This window comes from Anastrepha obliqua, chromosome 5, assembly GCF_027943255.1.
Source record: "Anastrepha obliqua isolate idAnaObli1 chromosome 5, idAnaObli1_1.0, whole genome shotgun sequence".
Taxonomy (NCBI): Eukaryota; Metazoa; Arthropoda; class Insecta; order Diptera; family Tephritidae; genus Anastrepha; species Anastrepha obliqua.
In genome coordinates, this window is record NC_072896.1 from 42,515,902 (window position 1) to 42,542,783 (window position 26,882).

At 36.0% G+C, this 26,882-nt stretch overlaps 1 protein-coding gene across 4 annotated transcripts; it reads left to right on the forward strand.

The window, feature by feature from the left end:
• Positions 1–202: 202 nt before the first annotated feature.
• LOC129248058 (neuroligin-like protein glit-1) lies at positions 203–26,650 on the forward strand. 4 transcript variants are annotated; one of them, XM_054887482.1, is made up of 8 exons: positions 234–252; positions 340–1,013; positions 14,191–14,628; positions 14,691–14,823; positions 21,423–21,854; positions 21,915–23,134; positions 23,230–23,541; positions 25,551–26,650. In XM_054887482.1, exons 3-8 carry the CDS (start codon positions 14,339–14,341, stop codon positions 26,293–26,295), a joined length of 3,132 nt encoding a protein of 1,043 aa, XP_054743457.1. In that variant the 5' UTR covers positions 234–252; positions 340–1,013; positions 14,191–14,338; the 3' UTR covers positions 26,296–26,650. The 4 variants fall into 4 exon arrangements, with proteins under 4 accessions (XP_054743455.1, XP_054743456.1, XP_054743458.1 ...); XM_054887480.1 differs by having other exon boundaries at positions 203–1,013; XM_054887481.1 differs by having other exon boundaries at positions 203–352.
• Positions 26,651–26,882: the final 232 nt, after the last annotated feature.

The window sequence follows — 26,882 nt, forward strand, 5'->3', positions numbered from 1 at the left end:
CGCTAACAATCGTAGAGTTTTGAATGTTGGTTAAAGTGAGAGGAAAATGTAACCAAACACAGTGTCAGGTTATGAATGAGAGCACTAAGTCAAAGTCAGCAAGAGCTAAAAGTTAGCAACTGAGAGCACCTAGCCGCTTAACTAGGCAATCGAATGACGGTGTTATAACCAGCAAATTATTAGTTGAAATTTACTCGTCGCGTCAGATAGTTGTGCTCGTATGGAAAACGCTAAAGTGTTGTTAATAATTTGGTGTGATTTGTTTTATTGAAAGTGTATTCAATTTCAATTAACAAATAAGAAATAATGAAAAGAAATCCAAGTGTATGTATTTTCCAGTACAGTAACAACGGTATGCATAAAATTCAGTAATTTTCAACATATCTAACACACACTACACCTACGAAGTTACCAAAAAGCGAAACAATGTGTGCGTGTTAACAAAATGTTGGTGTGCATGTAGTGGATTCTCCGAGAGTGCTGCATATGTACTCATATACATATGCATAAATATATGCATTAGTGTGTATGTTTGTATGTAGTTGTATTACCTGTAAACAAGTGTGTGACTTTTACATGTGTACGAGTATTACTAGTAAGCCCATAATTACCCACGTTTAGTCAACCCTTTTCGTGGAACGTTGCAACTTTGGGTTGATCGCGCTGGCTGACACACCGTCGCTAATGCCAGTTTGTCACAATGTCAATTTGAATAAAATGAAAAGCATAATAGCAATAGCAAGCAAAAATATAACCAGTGAGAGTCAAAGTGTTCATAACAGCGCTGCCAAAGCGATCGAGTTTATGTGAATGTAGACGAGTTACGGTTTGTGCTCGTATTTTGTTGTTTTGTAATGTTAATAGCAACTTTGGGCAAACAAACAACAAGGTAACAACAAGCACGATTTTGACGCTATTTTGGGCGTTGCCGCATATGGTTGAAGCTCTTCGACTGTTTTGTTCAAAAACAAAGTTGTTACGTATATGTGTGGATGCATGCCTTCAAAGAAACAGTGAGTTTTGTTACTTAACTTTTAAGAAACTTCTTTTCATTAATAAAATGTGAGCAAAGTAGATAATGTTTGTGGATATGTACCAAAATTTTGTATGCAAAGGCAGGGGTATTGCGAATACTATGAATTTGTAAATTAAAGATAAGATAATACACTACAAGTAAGGCCCAAAGCGATGACGTATAATGAAGGGGAATGTGCAATGTTGTTGATTTCTGGCCTGTACAACGAAATTTAACAGAACCGCATACTGCCCTCTATTTCTGTTGGCAGTACCTCGTTTTTGATATGTGGTATGTACGAGTATAGCATACGCTGCTTCACCGTACGATATCAAGTGAAACTTTTCGCACTCAAAGTTCTTATTGAATCATCGTATATTTATTTATTTAAGAAATGGGGCTGTTAAGACGGTAAGACTTTTGTAATACTTTTAAGTCTTTTATAATGCATAGCTGTTGGAAGCTACAAAATTCGAAATCAATTATATTTTTAAACAATGCAAACTTAAAACTAACAATTTAGAAAATGTATTATTTAAATTTAATGGAAATGAAATGCAATGCAACTGAAATTAAAATACCCTATGATCAGAAAGTACCGGGAGTGTTTAATTTAAACGAACCGCACACGTGGGAACCGGTCCATATTTTTTTCTTATGTTGGTAAGACACACAACTGTCACTTTTTAGCGCCATCGGATCATTAGTGTCTGCCTGGCCGGCCGGAAATGTGGGCAAACAATTCTTGGATTTTGCATGATGATAACACGCCATCGCACCGAGCCCGAATTGCGCTGGTTTATTTGACCCAACACCGAGTAAATACCATCGTGCGAGCACACCTGATATAGCTCCGTGCAACTTCTTTTTGTTTACCAAGTTGAAGTTACCACTTTGTGGATGGAGATTTCAGTCGATAGAGGAGATCAAAGAGAATGCGACGAAAGAGCTGAAGGCCATCCCTTCGTCGGCATACCAGGGGTGCATGGAGGCCTGGGTTAAGCGTTGGCACATCTGTGTTGCTTCAGACGAGTCATATTTTGAAGGAGATAAAATAAATTTGCCTGAAATTTAACTCTGTTTTGTTTTATTTAAACATTCCCGGTACTTTCAGATCATAGGTAAGCCTAGGGAAAAATATAGGAATAGTCAGAATAGTCAGGAACATACAATATGAGTATATAATTGGCGCGTACATACTTTTTGGCAGAGCAACTCTTCCTCCAGAAATGGAGGGACCTACAGTTTTAAGCGAATAATTTTTAATTCGTTTTCCGATAATTTTTTTTAAATTTATCAACACTGAATAAAAAATGAATTAATTTGCTTTTTTTGTTAGATTTTCATTCCTCAAAGCTTAATTACAATACATCATTCTAAACTTTTTTAAGAAGCCCCAAATTTGACATACGTGTATATGATATGTATAGTCTTTTATATCGTTGCTATATATTACTATATATTATATACAGTGAACCAAAAATACAATAATCAAAAAACTCTAATTTATATAAATAAAGAAATTATTCACAGATTTTTAAGAAATCATTTGCGTTGAATATATTTCATTTTTAACTATTCAATACGCATAATTTTTGTTTTAGAATTAACAGCAACTCCGTTTATTTAAGTAATTACCGCAATAGCATAGTTTTTCAAAGTCAAAAAAAAAGTGGCACACCCTAATTTATTAGCATATTTAAGTAAACTATGTGTATTCCGATATTTTTTCATAACTGAACTGCAAATCTTGGTTTTATATTTATGCCATTGACGTTGCAAGTTTTTAAGAGTGGTGATGAATAAGCAAACATCGAGTGATTTAAAAGAACTTATGGTGAAATACCATTTTGAGGGCAAAAGTGTGCGTTAAACCGCGGAAATTTTGAAAAAAACCAAGTCGACAGTATTTAATATATTGAAAAATATAATGAAAACTATTCTTTTCTTAGAAAAAGTGGTACTGAAAGAGTTTCCAAAAATAACTCAAATGTGATGAAGAGAAGGATTATACGTTTAATAAACGAGAACCCGAAAATTTCTGCAGTTAATATTGCCAAATCACTTAAAAATTCGTCAATTGCGGATGTATACCCACAATACTTTACATTGGCTTTTGCCTTTTCAAAATTGATTGAGTTATAAGGGATTGAAGTCAGAACAAACAAGTGCCCTAGTTAATTTTTGGTTTGCTGTAAGCATAAATACGCCACACTAATGGGATCTGACACATAGGCCAAAATGCGAAAATCAATATATCTCTAAAAGAAATTCAGCTACAGAACTATAACTTGACACGAATGCATAAATTGTATATGTCGTACTTATGGTGAAAAGTAGTAGATATTGGAAACTCAAATTTCCAAATCGCTTTTCTCCGGAACTGCAAAAGCTAAGATAATGTTGATACAGTTACACAAATTGCCAATATCTGACTTATGGTGAAAAGTGGTAGGTATTGGCAAAGGGAGCGTAGCACCTCCCATACAAACTGAAACCTTCATATAGCTTTTCTCCCCCATATAAACTTGAATCTCATATTGTGTATACAAAATAATTGAATCAACGGAAATTTCAGCGCCAAAAATGCGCTCAAATAAAAACTGTTTTTAGAAGGGATAACGGTAGGAAAAAATATATAAAAATGTTATACACTGCTTATTAACACTTAAACTTTATAAAAAAAAATTTTAATTTTTCTCTACAAAAATTAGTATATAACTTGACCTAAAGTACAATGAAAAACAAGTTGCTCCACGCTCTGCATCATTTCTCCTTAAAATGTTGATGGATCTGTTAAAAGTAAAAAAATTCTTGTAAGTCTATCGAGCCGGATTTTTGAAGTAAGTAAAAAGTCATAAATGTCACACTTTAATTATTATCTATATATATAAAAATGAAATGATGTTCGTTTGTCCGCATTTTTTTGGGCCGATACGAGGCCAATTTTATTCGTTCTTTTTTCATATTATAGGGATCCACTAGGGGAAGGTTTTTAGCAAAAAAAAATTTCTTTTAAATATTTTCTTCATATAAAAAAAAGAAAAAATCAAAATATTGTCCAAAACAAAACTTGCTCGATTGTTAGATTAAAGTAAGTTTCGAATCGACATTCATTTTATGTGTAATTTTATGTGTACAACTTTTTTTGAATTTTTTGTATTTGTATTGTGATACAGAAATGTATTGTGTACAGAAATTTCAAATGATTCGAATGAAATTTTTTTTTTTTTTTTTATTTCTTCCATAAAATATTACACCTGTCGTTAGACAATAAGTAATTTGATTTACAAAAAGATGGAATGAGAGTGATATTGAAGGGCCAATGCACCCAAGCTCATTTAGAAGAAATATATACATATTATTTAAAAACAAGTGGTTAACAAACAATGATATATACGATTAGTTGACAATTGATTACAAGGATTTTGCAAGATCTGTTGGTGTTTGACGGTTAAGCCGACTTTGGGTAGATTTTTCTTTATTTGGTAGTCTTCTCATCATAGGATTTGTATGCGTTAATAGTCTATTTATGTGTCTTCTGCTAGCGCTTTGTATTGTTTCATCAATAGTATCGATGTCAAGGTCGCGATGAATATCTGCGTTAGGTATGTACCAAGGTGCATTAGTTAAGGTCCTAAGTATTTATGAAAATAATGTTTCAATTCAATTGAGCAATGCTTTCTTTGACCAATTCTATATGGAAATGAATGCGTTTGCAAACGATGTTTTCGGCTATGAACAAATGTTGGAATCGAATGAAAAAGGAAAGAAACGCGAAATGATAAAAAAAATTCTTGGAAAATTTAAAATGAATGGTGCTTCATTGGAAAAATTCAAAGGTAATAAGAACATACACAAGATAAAGTTAGAATTCGAATTTTTAGATTTATTTTGTTTATTTCTCATTTTTTCAGAAGTACACCACACAACAACTCATTCCAACTCTGATTTTGAAATCCTGTTGGAATTGGTGATCGATAATTTTGTCACTATAATGGTCAATGGAAATTTGCGTGTATCAGACCCTGCATATTATTTACCATATCAACTTTTTATGGAACATATGGACCAAATGAACACAAAAAAATAATTTAGTTTTGTTTTGATTTTTTGCAACATTTTGGTTTTCAGTTAATACAATAAAAACAATACTGTTTTTTCGTGAGCACAAAATTCTAAATTTATTACGTTGTTTGTTTAGAATTTTTTTAGAAAAAAAATAAATTTTTTGGTTTTGAGGAAATTTGTTTATTGTTGCTATTTGTGAAAGCGTAGATATTTGTAAGTATTTGACTATAATCCTAAAAGTTAATGGAATACCACTATGACACATAGAAAACATTTTTTCAAAGGGATGTTTTTCGAAAATTATAAAAAAAATTGTTTTCTAAAATTTTGAAGAAATAAAGTAAAATAAAAAAATTTCGAAAGCATGAAATTTTTTCAAAACCAAATTTTCCTCAAAAAGATAAAAGAAATTTCTTCGAAGAGGTGTTTTTCTAAAATTACAAAAAAAAAAATTTCAAAAATTTTAAACAAATAAAATAAAATAAAACTTTTTCAAGGGTGTGAAATTTTTTCAAAACAAAATTTTCTGAAACCAAACAAAATTTAAAAAAAAAATGGTGTTTTCAAAGCATTTCATATTCCACTATTAATAGAGAATACATTTTTTCGAGGGGGTGTTTTTCAAAGCGGAAAAAAATCTTTTTTAACAAATCAATTTAAACTTTTACAAAAGTATGAAATTTTTTCAAGAACAAAATTTTCTCAAAAACGTTAAATTAAAAAAAAATAGTTTTTTCAAAATATTTAATTTTCAGCAATTAACTGAGAAGAAATTTATTAGAGCGAAGTGTTTTTCAAAACTTCAAAAAACACTTTGTAACCAAAAAAATAAACCTTTTTTCAAAAACAACAGGAATGATAACATTGCCTTACAATTTCTGCACTTTTGCACAATCTAAAGAGGCATTGATACAGAGTGTATTTCCAAACATAGTTCAACATTACAAAAACCATGATTGACTCAGCGAAAGAGCAATTTTAGCTGGGAAAAATAAGGACGTCAATGATATAAATTCAGCTATTTTAGATCAAATACCTGGTGACATAGTTGCGTATAAGTCAATGGACACTATTACTGATCAAGATGAGGTCGTAAATTATCCAACTGAATTCTTAAACTCACTCGATTAGCCAGGCCTACCACCTCATAATTTACTTATTAAAAATTGGAGCACCGATTATTATGCTGCGCAATAGTAATGTGCCCCGACTTTGGGGCACGTTATCGAATGGGTAACGTTATCGAAGCAACAATTTTGAAAGGGAAGTACAAAGGAGAAGACATTTTGATACCCTGAATCCCACTGATTCCGGCGGATTTACCATTCGCAGTTCCCTATTCGCCTTGCCTTCGCTATGACAATTAATAAGGTGCAAGGACAGTCTCTACAAATGTGCGGTATTAATTTAGAATACCCAATTTTTTCTCATGGACAATTGTATGTAGCTTGCTCACGAGTAGGCAAACCATCGTCATTATTCATTTACGCGAAAGATGGAAAAACCACAAATGTTGTCTACCAAAAAGTGTTACAATAAAGTTCGAATGAAATTGTATCAAAGAATTTGCTTTGTTTCGTATTAATTTTATTCTATTTCAGCAAATCATTGAATTTATCGCCTAGCGAAGTGGGCGAGGGTACGCTAGTATGTTTATAAAATTTTTTAATAAAAATATTAGAAATCCAATCTATAGAGAAAGCACTTTCGAATATTTAAAAAAACCACATCAAAAAATAATAAAAACTGTATTGACAGCTCAGATCGTGCCAGAAGAAGTAGTTTCGAGAAAAATGAGTTTAAACTTTCAAGTGCCTCAAACGAAGTACAGCTACCTGTGCGCATCAAACTCTCCTCGGGCAGTTACATTTTCTACCATAACTTTGTATCAATGGGAAATTTTTACAATCGACTTCCACAGAAATACGCCTAAAACTATAAAAAATAATAATTCGGACGTGTGTAGCCCCTTAAAACAATATTTATGGATCGCTAACAGGGCTTTTGAAAAAAAAAATTTACAATTATTTTAAATGATTTTCAATAATATCTCAAATTGATTAGTATTAAATATTTTCAAACCAAGATAACCTAAGAGTTATTTTAAAATATTGAAATTTTCGTGAAGATACTTATTTTGCGTTTAAAACAAACTAAACAAATTTTAAATTTTCATATTTTAAGCATAGCCTTGCACACAATGCCGTTGTTCTATGTATACTCGTACTGTACACATTGACATTATTGTGGTTTTTCAATTAAGCCTATTTTACTTTGTTGTAAAAAATACATTTTAATACATTTCAATACATGTATAAAATTTCATATTACGTAAATGTCTTCCACTATTTAAGCAGCTCAATGAACCACGAAATGCCAAGTAGTTTAATGACCTGGTTTAACTTCTCACTAGTGTGCTGTGTGCTGAAGGAAATAAACAAACTGCGTTACAAGAAATGCATTGCTAAATTCAAAACTAATATATATTACCTCTAGCCCAAAGTCATTTTATGACTTTATTAACTCTTATAAACAAAAGTGAAAGGAGCTTATAAGAATTTACGCTAGGTGACTTTCTTGATATAGAAGGCGCTTTCAACATCATCTGGATCGGATAGGGAAGATAGGGGGAGCGGCTATTACTAAGCATGCAGAACGCACGGCTTTACTGCTCAGGGAGGCGTCCTCGCTGTCCTAATATTGAATCTCTTTGTAAACCTCTACTTTTAAATTTCACCTACATGGACGATATTATTAATTAACAGCATCAGGGAAGTACATATCTCCAAGTTCAGAGCGAACTATTGCACTACCTTTTAAGGTAGCGTTCCCCAGAGAGGGGATTGGATGTTAACCCCAGAAAAACTGAAATGGTGATATTCACAATCAAATATAGAATACCTGCTTTCAAGGCTAAAAGGGGCCGGCTTACACTCACTACCGAGGGATTATTTTAGACCATAAACTCAACTTGAACCTAAACATCGAAGACAGATCCAGAAATGCGGCCACTGTCCTATATGCATGCAAATGGTTATACGTGTATGTAAAAGATGGGCCTTAAAACCGCGCATAGTACACTGATTGTATACAGCGATTGTGAGGTCCATCCTCTTCTACGGGATCACTGTTTGGTAGGAAATATGGTATCCAATAGCAAACTGGAAGGGGTACAAAGGGCGGAGTCTATGCTACTCACAGAAGCGCTATCTTCCCCTACTAAGGCTCTTGTGACTTTATTAGGCCGTCTCCGCATAGATGTCTATGGTAAATTCCGGCCTAATTGCAACACAATCAAACTGAATGCATAACTAAGCTGGAATTATTTCACATTTGCGAACTTCAAAATTCTTGAGCTCTTCCGGGAACACATAAGAAGCTAGATTACACTGCTTCCCAATTCAAATCGTTTTTCCACTCAAAAGTGCTATATCTGAATCTAAGTCTGCGGCTACCTGTCTACTGCAGTACGTTACTATTGTAACTGATCTTATATCATCCAATTCTGCCAGTATGTGAACATTCCTCTATCCTGAAATAAGCTGTGGATCAGGTGGTTCGACATCATACAAGCCAACTGTAGGTGGACCACGTGGTCCACTTGCGAGATAACAAGACAGGCCTGATCTAGAAGGAATTAACACAACTGTATCCTTCATCAATCTAGGCCGGGCTTGCTTTAATTCGGCTAATTGTATCATTACTGGGCACCGCTTAATGGGAATACAAGGGGAATGTAATTTTTCCACAGATAATTGGAACCATTCTCTTGTAAAAATTGTTTTTTGTCACGTCAATTCGGTGGATTAATAGGTACAACTCTAATGACTTATGAGATTAATAAAACCCTTAACAGAATATAGCAATCGTAAAGCCTTTTACAACAATATATCGTTTATAAAAATCCAGCATTAAATGCCAAGGTTACAAAAAATACAATTATTGACGGTTTTTCGTGTAGTCATCGAAATTATTTTTTGTTCCGAGATAATCTCCACTCCAATAGCGATTAGGTGAGTTTTTGAATTGTTTTCGACTTGCCCTAATGTTTGTACATGCCCATATAGATTTGGTTTAAACTATTTAAGTTCCAAGTATTTTGACTAAGACTGTTTTTATTTGCTTATTAAATTTAGTCATTCCGTACGCCAGAAATCAACCAAAAAATATGTAATTATCATGCAACATTTCGTGCAAAATTATTCAACGTTAATAAAATATATCTACTTACGAGTATACATATCGCACCCTAAATACAAAAGGGTCACAACTCAAAATGTAACTTCTGCTCAAATATGAACGAGACGTTATCAATAAAACGGTCCGCGGATGACATATGGCAAAAATAAATTTTTTGTTTTTTGGTAGGTCTGTTATAAGCTTACATGGCAAATTTCAGCGTAATATGTCACACAGTTTGTTTTCTGTGCTACTGTAAACAAGTCAAGCTCGCGTGTGGAAAATTTTGAGTTGTGACCCTTTTGTATTTAGGGTGCGATATCTAAATTAAGTTCATCTATTATATAGTGCAGTATTGGCGGCCGCCGTAGCCGAATGGGTTGGTGCGTGATTACCATTGGGAATTTACAGAGAGAACGTAGGTTCAAATCTCGGTGAAACACCAAAATTAAAGAAAAACATTTTTCTAATAGCGATCGCCCCTCGGCAAGCAATGGCAAACCTTCGAGTGTATTTCTGCTATGAAAAAGCTCCTCATAAAAATATCTGCCGTTCGGAGTCGGCTTGAAACTGTAGGTCCCTCCATTTGTGCAATAACATCAAGACGCACGCCACAAACTAAATGGGGAGCTCGGCCAAACAAATATATATCGTATCTACATGTTCTCAATAACTTGTTGGGCTTTATAATCCCTGTTTGGCATTGGATTTAATGGCTTTCCGTTTATTTTGGTCTGTTGTTTGAGAATAACTTTGAAATCGATTTTTCTTTAATTCCTCCAAGCCAATCGAAATACGAGTTTGTTTTGTCGGCTCTCAATCTTTGTACCATCTGTGTATTATGTTAATAAATTAATACATGGTTAGAAACAACTTTTGTGTGCTCCGGAGTTTGTAAACTTCTTCTCATTAATGTTCCTATCATTTCAATCTGACTATTAACGTAATAATTCCAAAATAGTATATTTTCGAGTTTTTAGATGAATAAGATACAATCAGTTATATATTTTCCTCTAAAAGTTACTGAATTAGACGCTACTAATAAAGGATGGCAGGGAGTAGAATGCGCAGGAATTGTGACCGACCGCAATTTTCAAGCACTCTCCATTATTACCGATTACACTTAAGCGCTAGAGAGAGTATTTAATGGATAAGGAAAGGCATATGGGGTGGTAATTTATTGCTTCTCTGCAAACTTTCCTGATTATTTTATGAATCTTAGCAGTTTTTCGAGAGAAAAAGACTATACATATCGCACCCTAAATACAAAAGGGGCACAACTCAAAATTTTCCACACTCGAGCTTGACTTGTTTACAGTAGCACAGAAAACAAACTATGTGACATATCACGCTGAAATTTGCCATGTAAGCTTATAACAGTCCTACCAAAAAAACAAAAAAATTATTTTTGCCATATGTCATCCGCGGACCGTTTTATTGATAACGTCTCGTTCATATTTGAGCAGAAGTTACATTTTGAGTTGTGACCCTTTTGTATTTAGGGTGCGATATGTTGTCCATTCTCAATATATCCGATATAGCGGCAATGAACATGCTCTATACGAGGGCTGTTAGAAAAGTATCTGACTTTGTTTTTTATTTCTAACACCTGACAAATTTGAATTACGCGCGCTTGCATAAGCAAACCTGTAACCTTCCTTCACATGTATGAATTTTCTCCCGCCTGTCGCTAGCGTCAGTTGAGCATGTTATTGCCAAAGTGAACGCTGTGGTGATGCGGGACCGTCGTGCGACTATCCGAGAAATTGCAGAAGAGGTAGATATCAGCACTTTTTCGGCTCACTCCATTGTGACCGAAGATTTGGCTAAATTTGTGCCGAAGCTACTAACGGCGGAGCAAAAGGAAATTCGTGTTGAAGTCTCATGAAGACATGCTGGACTCCATAAAGAGTGATCCTGACTTCATGAACACCATTATCACTGGTGATGAGTCCTGGGTGTAAGGGTACGACCCGGAAACCAAAATGCAGTAGTCACAGTGGAAGCATTCCACGTCACCAAGAGGTATTCAAAAACCGACGAGAGCACTAAATACCATGTTACGTTCACACTGCTTGACAGCAACTGACGCTAGCGACAGGCGGGATAAAATTCACACATGTACAGGAAGGTTGCAGGTCTGCTTATGCAAGCGCGCGTAATTCAAATTTATCAGGTGTTAGAAATAAAAAACAAAGTCGGATACTTTTCTAACAGACCTCGTACTATTCCATCTCTGTGTGTAAAAGAATTTTGCTACCACACTGTTAGACCTTTTCAGGAAGAACTTGGCTGCTTTGAAGGTGTCAGTACTGCACGAGCGACTCTCAGATTTATTAATGAAATTATTTATGTACCCCACTGCTCCTGCTATGATCGACCATAAAACAAATAAATTATTCGCTCCGGTGCAAAAAACCGCAGTTCGTCAATTATCAGCCAGTTTATTGCCTTGAACATCACAATATCATAACATCCACACAGGTCCAAGCTCATTCCAACCGGTTACAGAGTACAGCCTCAATTTATATTTCTGGTGGATTTTTGAAGAGGTGTAAACGTTTTAAGTCCTTTAGAGCATATTGAGAATCTGATTTTGTGTGTAGGTGGTCACAGTTTCCATTGCATCTCCAGCTTAGGTATACTCGCAAAATAGTACTTCACGGAATAGGATTTTTTTATAAGTCGAAGTTCGAAAAAGTACCACAAAATACAAATCAGTACTACAAAAACAAATAAAATTCAGCAATCATTTATTTTATTTGTCGTTTTTATCTCCTAGTTTAATACCTTCGGATACCCCCGTAACACTAAGTTACCAAGTTTAGCCATCAGCTATTGTGAAAAACAAAATTGTGCAAGCAACATCGGTTGCCACGTCATCTTATGTTCCGTAGCCGATTTCTGCCCTTCACACATTCGTCCCCTCAGTCATGGCTCAGACAGTAACGAAGCAAGATGAGCGGGTACTGTTTTGATTTTTTCGCATATCACCAATACGAACTCAGTTTTTTCGTAAACAAACCGCTGTCTTGTCCCCGGTGACGTCAACCAATCAGATTGTTCTTTAAAATTCTCTGAGACGTTGAGAGTGGTACGCGCACCACAGTCTGAGAAACGCTGAGCTAGAGAATGTGTATGCTGAACGAGACGACAATTCGTAACGTACTTCTTTGAATCTTATCATCCGATTACGCGTCCGTGCATCAATCCAACTTGGGCATAGTAAGCTTCGGAGATAGTTTATCTCTTTTCAAAGCAAGCCATAAAAAGACAAACAGCGGTGCATTGGTTCATATTTTTTTGATTTGAGTGATCAAATATGTAGGAAAATAATGTTTAATGAGCAGGCAGTCAAAATATTTGGGCACGTTCTTTTCATTACATTTTTTTATAATGCCAAAAAACGCGGGAGAGTATATTTTGTCTCTTTTCCCGTCGTTAATTTGATTTCAAATAAGATCGCACTGTGGCGACACTTTACTGTAAAATTGCCGAACCTGCGCAATGCCCAAACTTTTGTAAATAAATCTTGGCTTCATATTATTTAAGCTTTGCATTTTGAGAGTTCGATATCATGCGCAGGGAATATGAAGTAGGTATATATTTTTTATCCTGTTGTCTTCTTCAAGTTCAGCAGCTCTTTGCGTAGTATTTACTGGCTCTTTGACTGCTTTGCGAGTCAAAAAACTGTTCACCTCAAATCTACATATTTTTGTATCACCAAATGAACCAAATTTTCGGCCTCTTAAAATATATGGCCTTATTTCGTTAATAACACGAATAGTTTTTGCTTCAATAATTTAATTGTGATTGATTTGTCGTCATAGATATATTCTTAATCCAATAAAAAATAATCCTATATCAATTCTCATTTATATATATGACAAGTAAACGTGGTTAACCTGTGCCAAGAAATCATCTTCATTAGTCAGACTTTTTTCGACACAGTTAATTTGAAGATTAAATGACGACTTGTCCTATTTGTATCTCATTTTTTTAGTGTGTAGACAAAAAATTAGTATGAAATACCATATTGCAATGTCAGGTGTACATATTAGGAATACATGTTGTTAAACTAATATTGTCAAAACATTAATTGTGGTACTACTAAAAATTAAAAACAAAGTGACTTCTTTTATATTATACTAGCAAACCCGGCCCGCTTCGCTGGGCAAACACACGGCGGGTCCACGTTTTGGCATATATTTCGAGACCCTAGTCATCAATAGGTATGAAAATTACCCCGTATTAAAGCACTTATCAACAGCTTTCATTTGATACCCATATTGTACATACACAACCAAAGGTTACCCATTCCACGTTTTGACCCATATCGCGAGACCCCAGTCATGGAGCGGTATGAAAAATACTCTGTAGTAAAGCATTCACCAACAGCTTCAATTTGATATCCATATTGTATAAACACATTCTAGGGTCCACGTTTTGGTCTCTATCTCGAGACCCTAGTCACGGAGCGGCATGAAAAATACTCTGAACTAAAGCATTCACCAACAGCTTCCATTTGATATCCATATTGTATATACACATCCAAAGGTTACCCGGGTCCACGTTTTGACCTATATCTCGAACCCTATCCACCAATAGGTATCCAAACTATACGGAAACCATCTTCAATACCTTCTTAACAATGTGTGTAAGTTTGGTTTAATTCGGTGCAAAGACACGGCCGGTTAGCGAACACACACAAAAAGTTGACTTTATTTTATATATAAGATTTCTTATTCTATATTCTTTCATTTTCATTTCTTTTCATTAATATTCAATCGATTGAAAGTATTTCTATCCCATTTTAAACTAAACTATACGGCATAGTTCATATGCTTTCCATTTTTTAGATATTTTTCTAATCCCTGAGAACTCAACAAATGACCGTTTATGAAGTTTTTACCTTTGATTTTCAGAATATAAGATATATCACGACTCAGCAACACATAACACTGCCATGCGCCTGAAAGATTTGAGGCCAATAACTATCTAAACTACTCGTATCATACTTCCGAACAATCGACAGCAGAGAACAAAAAAGTCCCTAATTTGTCCACAAGCAATATGAAGACACACAAACAGACAAAAAATCGAATGCGTAAACTAAGCCACACATTCAGGAGCGGCAAGCCACACCACAACAAACTTACTCCATTGTTTAGTATAACAACTATTCGAATAAAAAACTTTAAATATCGAGACAAACTGCATCTCACTACAGTCTTCGCCATATCTATTTATGTGGTACTAAGCATTTTATGTGGAGTTGAAGCGCAGACTCGTGATCCCCATTTTTACTCACGTCCGGGTGTCAATGATTATAATTGGCCAAACCCAGGTGATCCTGATTACAGGTAAGACTTAGTAAGTTGATTTAAATATAGTATTTTTAATATTTGCTCCATTTTATTTTTAGAACATATATTTTTAATGATCGGCGTTATGGGCACTACTTGCCAAACGGTTATGGCACAAATTATCCAGGCAGAAATTCACCTGGGCAATATCCACAGGGAATGCCCAACGAGGACCGATTTCGATTTGATCCGGTAAGTTATTATAAAAGCATTTGGAGGCAAGAGGGTACGGGTCCCACATCACAAAGTGTTTTAAATAAAAAGACGAAAATAATACCGCAATAACCGAATTCCTGAGTTCAGTGTTAGTCATTCAAAATCCACCATAACAAGCAACGTATTTCACTCCCGACGAACCCTAATTTTGTTAAGACGACCCTGTGAGGAGCCTACAGGCGCCTCAACCTAAAGATTAGATAAATGCCATATATTAAGCTAAAATGCAATCGAGCAATCTTAGTTGCGTTGATTCCGTTCAGGCTTTTTTGATGTTAAAGAAAATGTCAATAAAATCACAGAAATAATCGGAGTTGACTAAGGTTAGGATAGGTTAGCCTGGTTGGCAATAAGCCACGCATAGACTTTTTGGTCCCTTGCGATACCAGATGGAGACCGACCTCTATGAATGCCGAAAGTAGACATCATGTAGGATGTCAGCGCTTTTGGCGAATCTAAGCAGAGTTGACTAAAGATCGAGCATAAAATTTCTTTTTCCCCAAACTAATACACACATATAAATATATTAAATATTTTTATAAATTAATAACATAAACATAATAGAATCCTAAAGTATAAAGTAAACTCAATAAACCTCCAATTATTTTGTTAAATCTTGTACATGAAACCGAAAGACATGTGAAAAAAAGTTTACAAAAGTAAACATTAATAATATTAATAGGCTCCGTTCAGGGAAGATTTTGGCTAAATGATCACTTATGGTAGCAACAACATTCTTGCACTCATCCGAAGTCATTTTATCCCAATTTTCATGAATATCCTTCTTGATCTTTTAGATCCCTTGATCTTTTAGATGTTTGCTGCGATATACATATGTACGCAGTTTCAATATTGCAAAGCATTTTCAATTCATTTCATTTAGTCAATAGGGTTGGACTTTGAGGCGGCAATTTCTATATTTCATTCCTCTAAGTGTGTCTTTACTTTTCTTGCGGTGGCAATCGAAGCAGTTAACCGCTATCTATCAGCATCCTTAGGTATTGCTACTTCTTTAATTATAAGGTTGTCAAAAAAGTCTTGCGGTATTTTTATTGAATTTTCAATTGTTCATAAAATTGGTTATAATAATGCGATTTAAGTCAAATATGCGCCGTTTTGTTCGATGACGAGTTCCCAACAAGATGCCAACTTCATAATGCCCCTCTTATAGAAGCTCGCTTCCCTATTGTCAAAAAACTCGGAGAGCCAATTTTCACAGGACTCTCTTGTGGACAACTTCCGACTACCAAGCTCGTTCGCCATGGACAGAAATAGGTGGTAATCACTTGGTGCGGGATCCGGACTATACGGTGGATGCAAAAGAACCTCCCATCCGAGCTCCCGGAGCTTCTGGCGCGTCACCAAAGATGTGTGTGGCCTGGCGTTCGGCCTCTGTTGATCAAAGATGGCCTCTTCTGCATGAGTGCTGCATTCAAGCGGTCTAGTTGTTGGCAGTACAGGTCCGGATTGAGCGTTTGGCCATAGGGGAGCAGCTCATAGTGGATGATTCCCTGCCAATCCCACCAAACACACAATCCAGGTTGGCCACCGTCTGGGCAGCTTCACCGCTTTTCGACCACGATCGTTTGCGCTTCACGTTGTCGTAAGTGACCCACTTTTCATCGCCAGTCACCATCCGCTTCAAAAACGGGTCGATTTTGTTGCCATTCAGAAGCGATTCGCATGCATCCATATGGGCAAAAATTTTTTTTGCGTCAAGTCGTGTGGCACCCATACATCGAGCTTCTTTTTGAATCCAAGCTTCTTCAAATGGTTTATAACGGTTTGATGACTCATGCCCAGCTCTTGGCCGATGCTACGGCTGCTACTATGCCGGTCTCTTTCGCTCAATTCAGTGATTTTATCGCAATTTTCGACGACAGGCCTTCCGGACCGTGGCGCATCTTCGATCACCTCTGCACCAAAACGAAAACGTTGAAACCATCGTTGTGCGGTGGAAATGGAAACTGTATCGGGTCCATAAACTGCACAAATTTTATTGGCAGCATGAGATGTATTTTTGCCTTTATCGTAGTAGTACTGTAAAATATGCCGTATTTTCTCTTTATTTTGCTCCATGTTTGCGACGCTATAACTCACGAACGACTAAAAGCAAACAACAATTAATCAAACACGTGTTAGCACGTGAAAAGAGCTTTCCAAAAAGCTCTAGCGTGAACCGATGCGACGAATACAACTAGAACTACGCGCTTGCAAAGACAAGCTTGCGGAAATACCGCAAGACTTTTTCGACAATTATATATTTAAGTTAATATTGTAATTTACTTTTCCTTCTAGCATTACTAATTTCCCTGGTCCACTTCGCAAAAGCATCCCCAAACCATAGTTCCTTTTTTAGACGCCTTAAATGCCGGTTCAGTGCATTTATAAGTCACGAATTCTCCTTTATTTCTCCATACACAGACACAGCCATGAGAATATTTCAACTGTATTAATCTGTGCAAAATATTTTATTCCAGAATTCTTGTGGTTTCAAAACATAATTTTAGTAAAACGTTATTCTTTGAACTCTAAAACACTATATGTTGAGCTTGTCAACGTGCGGGTTTTTGCCAGCTTCAACCTTCTGCGAAGAGTTTTTGGAGCTAAAATCAATGGATTTGAATTTGCAAACGTTTTAGTTCTATCCTATCCGCTTGACGGTACTTCGTGATCTACCCTTTCGTTTTATACAACTTAGTCGCATGCGATTTTATAAAAATATTAACAAGTTTTTTGTTGGAGTTTCCACTTTTATATACATACTAGCAAACCCGGCCCCCTTCGCTGGGCACACTAAAATAGAATAGATATGGTTTAGAACAGAAAATATATGATTTTCATATTATTTATTTCTTTATTCTTTATTCAAGCGCTTTGGAATAAACATATATACATATTTCGATTATAGCCTTATATTCTTCCAGTTTTAGAAGAGCGTCGATTTTTGTAACACAATTGTACGATTTGTAAACGCTGTTGAGGCGTAAGTCTTTCCATGATGAATACTAAAAAAATATGTATTTAGTTTGATCCACCTTCATTATATAAAAGCAATGGATTTATACGAGATACGACATATCATTATCTTCCAAAAACTAATTGTGTTTTGATGAATGAATGAATGAAAATGAGGTTTGCACTATCACAGTACCTTATCGAAACCCAGTTCCTCTAATAAACCTAAGATAGAAATGGTTTGGACAGAGCGTATGTGCCTTTTCTCCGGCCGAGATATCTTATTCTTCTTCGTGCTGTAGCATCCATTTCGTGCCAGCTTACGACTCTTAACGTGTGTTTTGATATAGAATCTTACTCTAGATGGGCATGGCTACACTTTAGATACTTATAAAATATATTTATAATTCCAAACCGCAGGTTTGGGCTGGGAAAAACAATTTGGTGTGCCCAATGTAGAAATTCTGACCACGCGGTCATTGTATGCATTCATCATTTGAGCATTTCAAAGCCAAAGTTAATAATTTCTTCAACCCTTCAAATAATACCGATTTTTAAACAATAAGATTATTGTATGAGTTTTTTCCATATATATGAATGTATGTACATACACATATCTATGCAAGAACTCAGTTATTAATCGATGCTCGTTAATGATGCTGTGGATTTATTGAATTTTCATACTTTTGAGTTACTGAATCTGACAAGCTTAAGTTAAGCATATATTCATATACACATACGGGTATGTTCATATATAAAGTACACTAGATAAATTGAATTTGATATCTGGATTTTGCGTACAAACCCAGTAGAACTGAAATAAGATCTGCCAAAGTAAGAAATGAAAGAGTACTCCTTTGCAAATGTAAAAAGTAAATCTGTAGTCATATACGTACATATATTATGCATATAAATACATATATGGTATATATACTAGCAAATACCCGGCAAAAGTATTTTTTCTAACGGCTTACACCCTTTTTGGGTGTTTGGCCGAGCTCCTCCTCCTACTAACACTAAGTCTTCCTGTTGTTCCACAAATGGAGAGACCTACAGTTTTAAACCGACTCCGAACGGCAAATAATTTTTTTTTTGTGAGAAGCTGTTTCGTGCCAGAAATACAATCGGAGGTTTGCCATTGCCTGCCCCGGGGCGACCACTTTTTCTATTCGAACCTGCGTATATATATTTAAATAGTATGTATACATAAGTATTTCTAAATACGCTTTTTGTAATTTCATTTCAATAGGTGGTAATTTTACCCAGGATTTTTAATTTTTCTTTGAATATTTTCATACTTTCTTTGAAAAATATCGTTAATGTGGTTCATTAAAGTTAATTTTTTCTTTTTAAAAATCTGGCAGCACCCTTTTCCAAGTTTTTTCTTCGAAAACCTTAAACAGCCAGAAAGAAGCAAAATAGAAAAAAGATGAATGAAATCTCAAAAGTTGTTCTCAAGTTACGACGTTACATAGGGAAATAGAGACTCATTTGTATACATATAAATAAAAGAAAACTGATCCGGGCATAGCGCCATCTTTCGGTAATTTTTCGCTCATAGGCTCGAAACCAAACTTAACATGTCGGTTTAAATTAATTCGCTTCAGGGCATAGTTGAAATAGAAATTGAAATTTGAAAAATTCGAGCCAAGGAGCACCAGGAGATTTGGTGGCTCCTAAAACACTCAGGCTCTCTAGTTCATTCTATACTCAGGCTCTCTAGTTGATTTTATACGGACATTCATTTTTATATATTAGTTTTGGGAAAAAGAAATCTATTGTTTTGCGTAAAATTTTTGCGCAAATGGCTTAAAATTGCTGGTCGTTCTTTAGGTCCTGGGCCATGCTTTACTATTAACATGCCGGCAACTTCGATTATTTTTGTGATTTTATCGACATTCTCGACATTTCCTTTAACATTAAAAATGCCTGAACGGAATAGACGAATCCAAAATTGCATGTAATTCGGTGTTACAGTATCGGCACGATAAACACCATTCACAACTTTACGCGATATCGATCACTACAGCCATCTACTGACCAAATAATGGATTTCTTTTTCTCCAAACTATTTTTTTATTATATATAAGGCACCCTCTGTTCGCTACTTCTCTGGACGCTATCTTTTGGTTCGACTCACTTGGCAACAATAAAATTATAGACCAAAATTCCGGGCTAGCGAATATGGTTATACCTCATAAAGTTGGTATAACTCACTATTTTCAATGCCGCCTACTCCATTTCATGACAGTTTCATTAGACCGTGTTCATACAGGGAGACTTTTGTTACTTCAACATTGCGAATTCTTTTTTAGAGTTTCCCGTCGTATTCACACATCTTCTATTTCTTAGTTTTTAGTCCACAACAGCAATAAGAAGAACGAGAATACAAACAGTGTTGACAGAGCTCGAACAACACAAGTAACGAGCTGATGTGAGTTGTTTATTTAAACGAGTTGCTTCATCTATTCGTCACTTGCTAATGTTTGGTTAATCGAAGAGGCATATAGAATAAATATAGACTAGAAGAATAGGTATGGGAAATTGGAAAGACTTTAGCGAGCCAGATATCATATTTTCCATTATATATATTGTATATATATGATATATATATAATTGGCGCGTACACCCTTTTTGGGTGTTTGGCCGAGCTCCTCCTCCTATTTGTGGTGGGCGTCTTCATGTTGTTCCACAAATGGAGGGACCTACAGTTTTAAGCCGACTCCGAACGGTAGATAATTTTTATGAGGAGCTTTTCATGGCAGAAATACGCTCGGATGTTTGCCATTGCCTGCCGAGGGGACCGCTATTAAAAAAAACTATGTAAGTCTCATATTTTCCATTACTTAACTTAAAAATCAAAGTATTGTATATACATACCTATATGTTAGTAGAGTAACTATATTAGGGAATAATACGAAAAATGACATGTACATTTGCGCAATCATGAAACTCATCACAGATTTGGACGATGTGTCAAACACATTGGCCTTTATTACAGTGCAGAAAAAATGCACTCTACTGGAATCTCTGAAAGTATATTTATTTAAAAAATATTTCGCACTAGGCGCAAGGTTATTCAGTCCGGCTTAGTCAATTTATTTGAAATGAATTTACTTCTCGGCTGTGCTACTTTTTCTGATTACCGCTGACGATCGTCAGAAGAATAATTTTTTATAATTTTAATGTTTCAAACGACATACAAGCAAACTCAGCTATTTCAATGTGTACATAATATACATACATTTGTACCATGAATCATGCCTATGTACAATACGTAGTCATAAAAACCGTATCGTTACTACAAATAATTTCTATTGCTCTTTTTCCCAAATATACATATGTACATCCATATGTACATATAACGGATTAAACCAAGCGCAAGAAAATCATCTTTTTTGTTGAACTGTGTATGTGCCGGGCAGAGGTCTGACATTGATTACACAAATAAAGTAATTGAACTATAGATCAATGCACTACTTGACCTATTCGTCAGGCAATGCGCAATAAACCTATGAAAAAATATACCATCAAATTTTGTGCAGTTAAAAAGTTGTGTCATGTGCGTCTCTTTGTATTCGTATGCGTTTATCATTTCATTACTCTTTATTTTACAGAACAATCCGAATGCTGCGCATACTCCTTTCCCTGGCATTTTGGCAGGTTGGCGTGAAGATTTGCAGGGTAAACAGCGCCGTGACTCGCTCACGTTAGACCGCGACGTATTCGTCACGACCAATTATGGACAAGTGCAAGGATTTAAAGTCTACATGTACGACAATCCTGATCCCAAATCTTTCTACAGGCCATACCATTCGACCGTTGATAGGGTGATGGGTGAATGCTCAGTCTTTTTGGGTATTCCTTATGCCTTACCTCCAACCTTCGAGGGTCGCTTTAAACCACCACGTTTGCACCGTGGATGGCAGCTGCTGCAAGCTGTTGATTACGGACCGGCGTGTCCACAACCAGTGCGCTATACAGGCGCAACCAAAGGCATAACGGACATGGATGAAGATTGTCTTTACTTGAACATCTTTTCACCAAAAGTAAAAATTTAAGTTATGCTTTGTGCTTTATACAAATGTACATATTTTAATTTTGAACAGACTGGTGCTGGTGTGGCGCAAAAATATCCTGTGATGGTCTATATTCATGGTGGGGAATTCATTCGCGGTGCCTCGAATCTTTTTCAAGGTCATATACTCGCATCATTCTATGATGTTGTTGTTGTCACTTTAAATTATAGACTTGGAGCACTCGGATTTTTATCGACCGGCGATGAGAACTCGCCTGGCAATTATGGGATATTAGACCAAGTTATGGCTCTGAAGTGGATATATGACAATATTGAGTTTTTCAACGGTGATCGGGAATCGATTACATTGTTTGGTCCTGGTGCGGGCGCAGCATCTGCGGGCCTGTTAATGGTTGCACCACAAACTAAAAACATAGTGAAACGAATTATTGCACAATCAGGAGCAGCCTTGGCGGACTGGGCGCTGATCCAAGATAAATATCGTGCACAGAACACCAGTCGTGTGTTAGGCCAGTTGCTCGGTTGTTCCATAGAATCGTCATGGAAATTAGTGAACTGCCTCCGGACTGGGCGCAGCTTCTATGAGCTAGGCAATGCGGAATTTCCTCCTCAAGTAGGTACGTTCCCTTGGGGTCCAGTGCTGGATCACAACTTCACAGTGCCCGGCGATGATTGGTATGAAGGTTGGCGTGAAAAAGATTGGAGATTCCTTACACAAACACCCGAAACTCTAATTAGACAAGGGCAATTCAATCGTGGTTTGCAGTATATGACAGGTGTGACGACCCAAGAGGCAGCTTTTTTTGTAGCACAAAATGAGTCTTTAGCTCCTTATTACGAAATCGATAATAAATTTTTTGATCAAAAAATTCGCGAACATGTATTCCGTTACAACTACACACTGAATCCGAATGGCGTGTACGAGGCTATTAAATACATGTATACCTATTGGCCAGATCCCAACAATAGTACAATTTTACGCGATCAGTACATAAATATGCTTTCTGATTTGTATTATCGAGCACCAGTTGACCAAATGGTCAAACTACTATTGGAACAGCGCATTCCGGTTTATATGTATGTCCTGAACACAACTGTGGAGGCGCTGAACTATCCACAATGGAGAAAATATCCGCACGATATAGAGCACTATTTTCTCACAGGTGCACCATTCATGGACATCGAATTCTTTCCCAAGAAGGAACATCTACAGCGCAACATGTGGACTGACAATGATCGAAATATGAGTCACTTTTTTATGCAAACCTACTCAAATTTCGCTAGATATGGGTGAGTCTAATTAATAAGTACATATGTACACACTGTGTTAATACATATACATACATACAATACTATGAATAAAAATTAATTGAAAAAATCTGCAGCAATCCGACACCACAACAAGTTTTGGGCATGCATTTCCAACGTGCCTACCAAGGAGAACTGCGTTATTTGAATATCAATACTACGTTTAACTCATCAATATTGCTCAATTATCGGCAAACGGAATGTGCGTTTTGGACGCAATATTTACCAACGGTAGTCGGAGTGCTAGTTCCCACCTATCCGCCCACAACAGAATTTTGGTGGGAGCCGAAGGAACCATTGCAAATTGCATTTTGGACAATGTCGGTTGCTTGTTTCTTTCTCATCGTTTTAGTGGTAATTTGCTGTATTATGTGGCGTAATGCTAAAAGGTAAGAACAATTTCTGCAAACATATGTATTTGACTTACGCGGGCGGTTCAATAAGTGCCCGTGTTTGATGACAGAGGCAAAACAAATTTCAGACTGATTGATAGGTTAGTTTGGATTTGGCAGCTATTCGCGTAAGACGTGCTCCGAGATTTCCGCTAAGATGGAAAAAGAGTATCGTTCGGTATTTCGCTTTTTGTTTTTGGATTAGAAAAAATGCGAGGAGATAAAACCAAAGTTAGATGCTGTCTATTGGAACGCTTCGTCATCTATGACCATAGTTAGATATTGGTTCAACGAATTTAAACGTGGGGAACACCCGCTTTTGATGAGAAGCGGTCAGGATTCCCGGCAGATGTGGTTACCGAGGAAATCATGATCTGGTAATGAGCTTTCGAGCTTGGCATTACGTTCGCTGATTTTTGAAAAAAAAAACGCCAAACGCCGTTCACCTCGGAAAACCGGATCAAGTAGCCTCTCAATGCAATGATGGAATTTCTAATTTTAAATTAAATTTTTTTAGGCACTCAATAGCAACTTTTTTTTTAATGAGCGCATGACACGAAATTATTTAAAAATCGATTGATGTGTGTATAGAAACATAAAATAAACCAGATGCAAATATTTCATACTCGTATGCTTAGACATGTCTGGCTCAACATTTGTAATACAACCAAAATTAGATATTTTTGTACATTTTTTAATTCAAAATAGCTTTTTAAACGATCATTTCGTTTACGCGGTTGTGTTTATGATTATATGTGAATAAGCTATCATACTTACAATTATATTTCCAAGAACATTTGCAACAAATTCGTAAAACAGACAGAACGGGTGTTTGGGTTCCGCATAATCTGTCTGAAGAAAACAAAGCTAACCAAAGCACGACATGCAACTTATTGCTTCAACGCTACAATACAGAACTGTTTTTGATTGCTTATCACTGTAGAAGAAAAATGTGTCCTGTATGATAATCCAAAACACAAAAGACGCTCTCTCCGAATGAACTGTCAGCAAGGACTGCTATGCTAGGGTGACATCCGAAAAAGGCACTTTTTTGTGTTTGGTGGGATATTTGTGGAATCGTCCATATGAAGTGCTTAAACCGGGAGAAACTGTTAATACAGACCTTTACTGTGAACTATCAATCATCAATCGAATAAATCAATAATTAATTGAAAAGTATCCAGTGATTATCAATAGAAAAGACGTTATTTTACAACATGATAATAAAGAACCGCACTGCACAAGAAAAACGCTGGAAAAAATTTAAGGATTGGGGTGTGAGGTACTGCCTCTCCCGCCATACTCGTCCGACATTGCGCCATGGAATTTGCATTTATTGCCTCCAGTGAAACATTTCTTAAGAAACAATAAATTTCGAAATTTGCGATCTCCAGATATATTGCTCAAAAACCAATTGATTTTTATCGGATCGAAAAATGTGCGTTATTTTTGTGCATTGAAAATTTGCACATTAGTTGGCAAAATGTTGTTGCCAACGAGGGTGATTACATAATTGACTAAAAAGAAAATTTTGTAAACAATTTATTTATTCGAATTTACTGTACAAAAACGGCAATATTTTCCGGCCCTCCTCATATTTAAAATTTTGGTAATGTTTTAGGTTCTTTATTTCTGTCCTTAAGATATATTAACATTTTATATACCATTTTAAGCAGCTAAATATCTTATTTTGAATGGCATACAACAATTTTTAGCGAATACATAAAGTTTAGTTATGTACTTGAACTTATAACCTAAACCGAAATCCAGATTTTGAGGGTAAATTCGAGATTCGGAGCATACAGTATTTTCCTACTTTCCAAGGCCTATAACACGTCCAAACCTGGGAAAAAATATATTAAAAATTTGTTTTTTGCCACACAGTGTTTTTTTTTTTACTTTTTTATTATTCTTATTTGAACTCTGTTACACATTATTTTCAAATGTTTCAAAGTTGCATCTAAGGTTTCTAAGGATTTTTTTTAAATTTATTTTCATTAACATAGGCGCTCAGACTTTTACGACGAAGATGTTTTCATAAATCCTGATGGCACAGAGCTACCTAATGATCAACATAGCGGTGTAGACAACTCCCATATGGTTGCGAATCATCATGCGCTCCGATCTCGAGACAATATCTACGAATACCGTGATTCTCCATCGTCCAAAACGTTGGCCAGTAAAATCCACACGGATACAACATCCATTCGTTCGCCAAGTTCATTGGCCATGACACAGAAATCGGGCAGTCAGTCCTCCTTGAAGTCGGCGATTTCACTAAAGGAAACGAATGGCGGTACCTTGACTAGCAACTCGAGCAGCGCACGTCCTTCACGCTTGACCTCCCTCAATAACGGTGCAGTAGCAGCAGCTGTACAACAACAACAACCAAGAAATGTAGAAGAAAAACGTTTATTAGCAAGTGAGCCATCTATACCAATATCAGGCACACCATTAATAACAACTACAACAGCTGCGATCTCTGCCGCACCGGTTCCTTTAAGTTCCAAGCTCAAAGCGACACCTTCGACTGTCCCCACAAGCACAGGGCCCAACGTAGCTGGTGCCATAAGCAGTCGCAGCACAACACCGGTGCCCAGTGCGCGCACCCACACTCATACTACCACGGCAACCATAACTTCTGCACCACAGCTGCAACGATCACTCCCACCCACATCGGCCACACAGATACCGCCACAACCTCAAGCGCGCACACAGGTTATTGAAGGGGTACCGCAAACATCGGTTTAAGAAAGGCGGGTAACTTGAATTGCAATGCAAAACAGAAAAGCTCATCTAGAGAGAATTAAATGCAAAGTATCTCATCATATTTCATCGATTAGTATGTATGTATGTATATTTATGTACCTAGCGTCGGTCTCGTGTAGAAATGGTAACTTGATTGGAATTGGCTATAATTTTTAGTTTTAACAGAGTAACAGTAAATAAACACTCGCATGAAATTTGCAAACAATTTTATTACATAAAACATACGCCGAGAAGAATATGCGTTAATTCCTCTAATTTCTAGTATCAAAATTACCAACAATTGTACATAAGCGCTTTTAATTTTGATGCAGTTGTTTCTTCTCAAAATTGAAAAATGTTTTTTGTTGGAATCAAAATTACATAATTTAGACAAACAAAAATGCACACTTAGATATAAACCAACATCGACATAGTTTTAATATTATTTGATTCCTCTATAAAAAACGAAATTAGGACATTACTGCTTCCACATATGTCTGCGTATTGCAATAAAAAGTAATTAACTACTAATAAAGCAGGCAAATACAAAAAATCATTTACTTAGTTATAATACTACTTCATAGTTTTAA

Coding starts and splice junctions, on each gene's coding strand:
- LOC129248058 (XM_054887480.1), top strand. CDS start 14,339: ATGAAGACACACAAACAGACAAAAAATCGAATGCGTAAACTAAGCCAC. Junction 14,824..21,422: donor ACCGATTTCGATTTGATCCG/GTAAGTTATTAT, acceptor TTTATTTTACAG/AACAATCCGAATGCTGCGCA. Junction 21,855..21,914: donor TGAACATCTTTTCACCAAAA/GTAAAAATTTAA, acceptor AATTTTGAACAG/ACTGGTGCTGGTGTGGCGCA.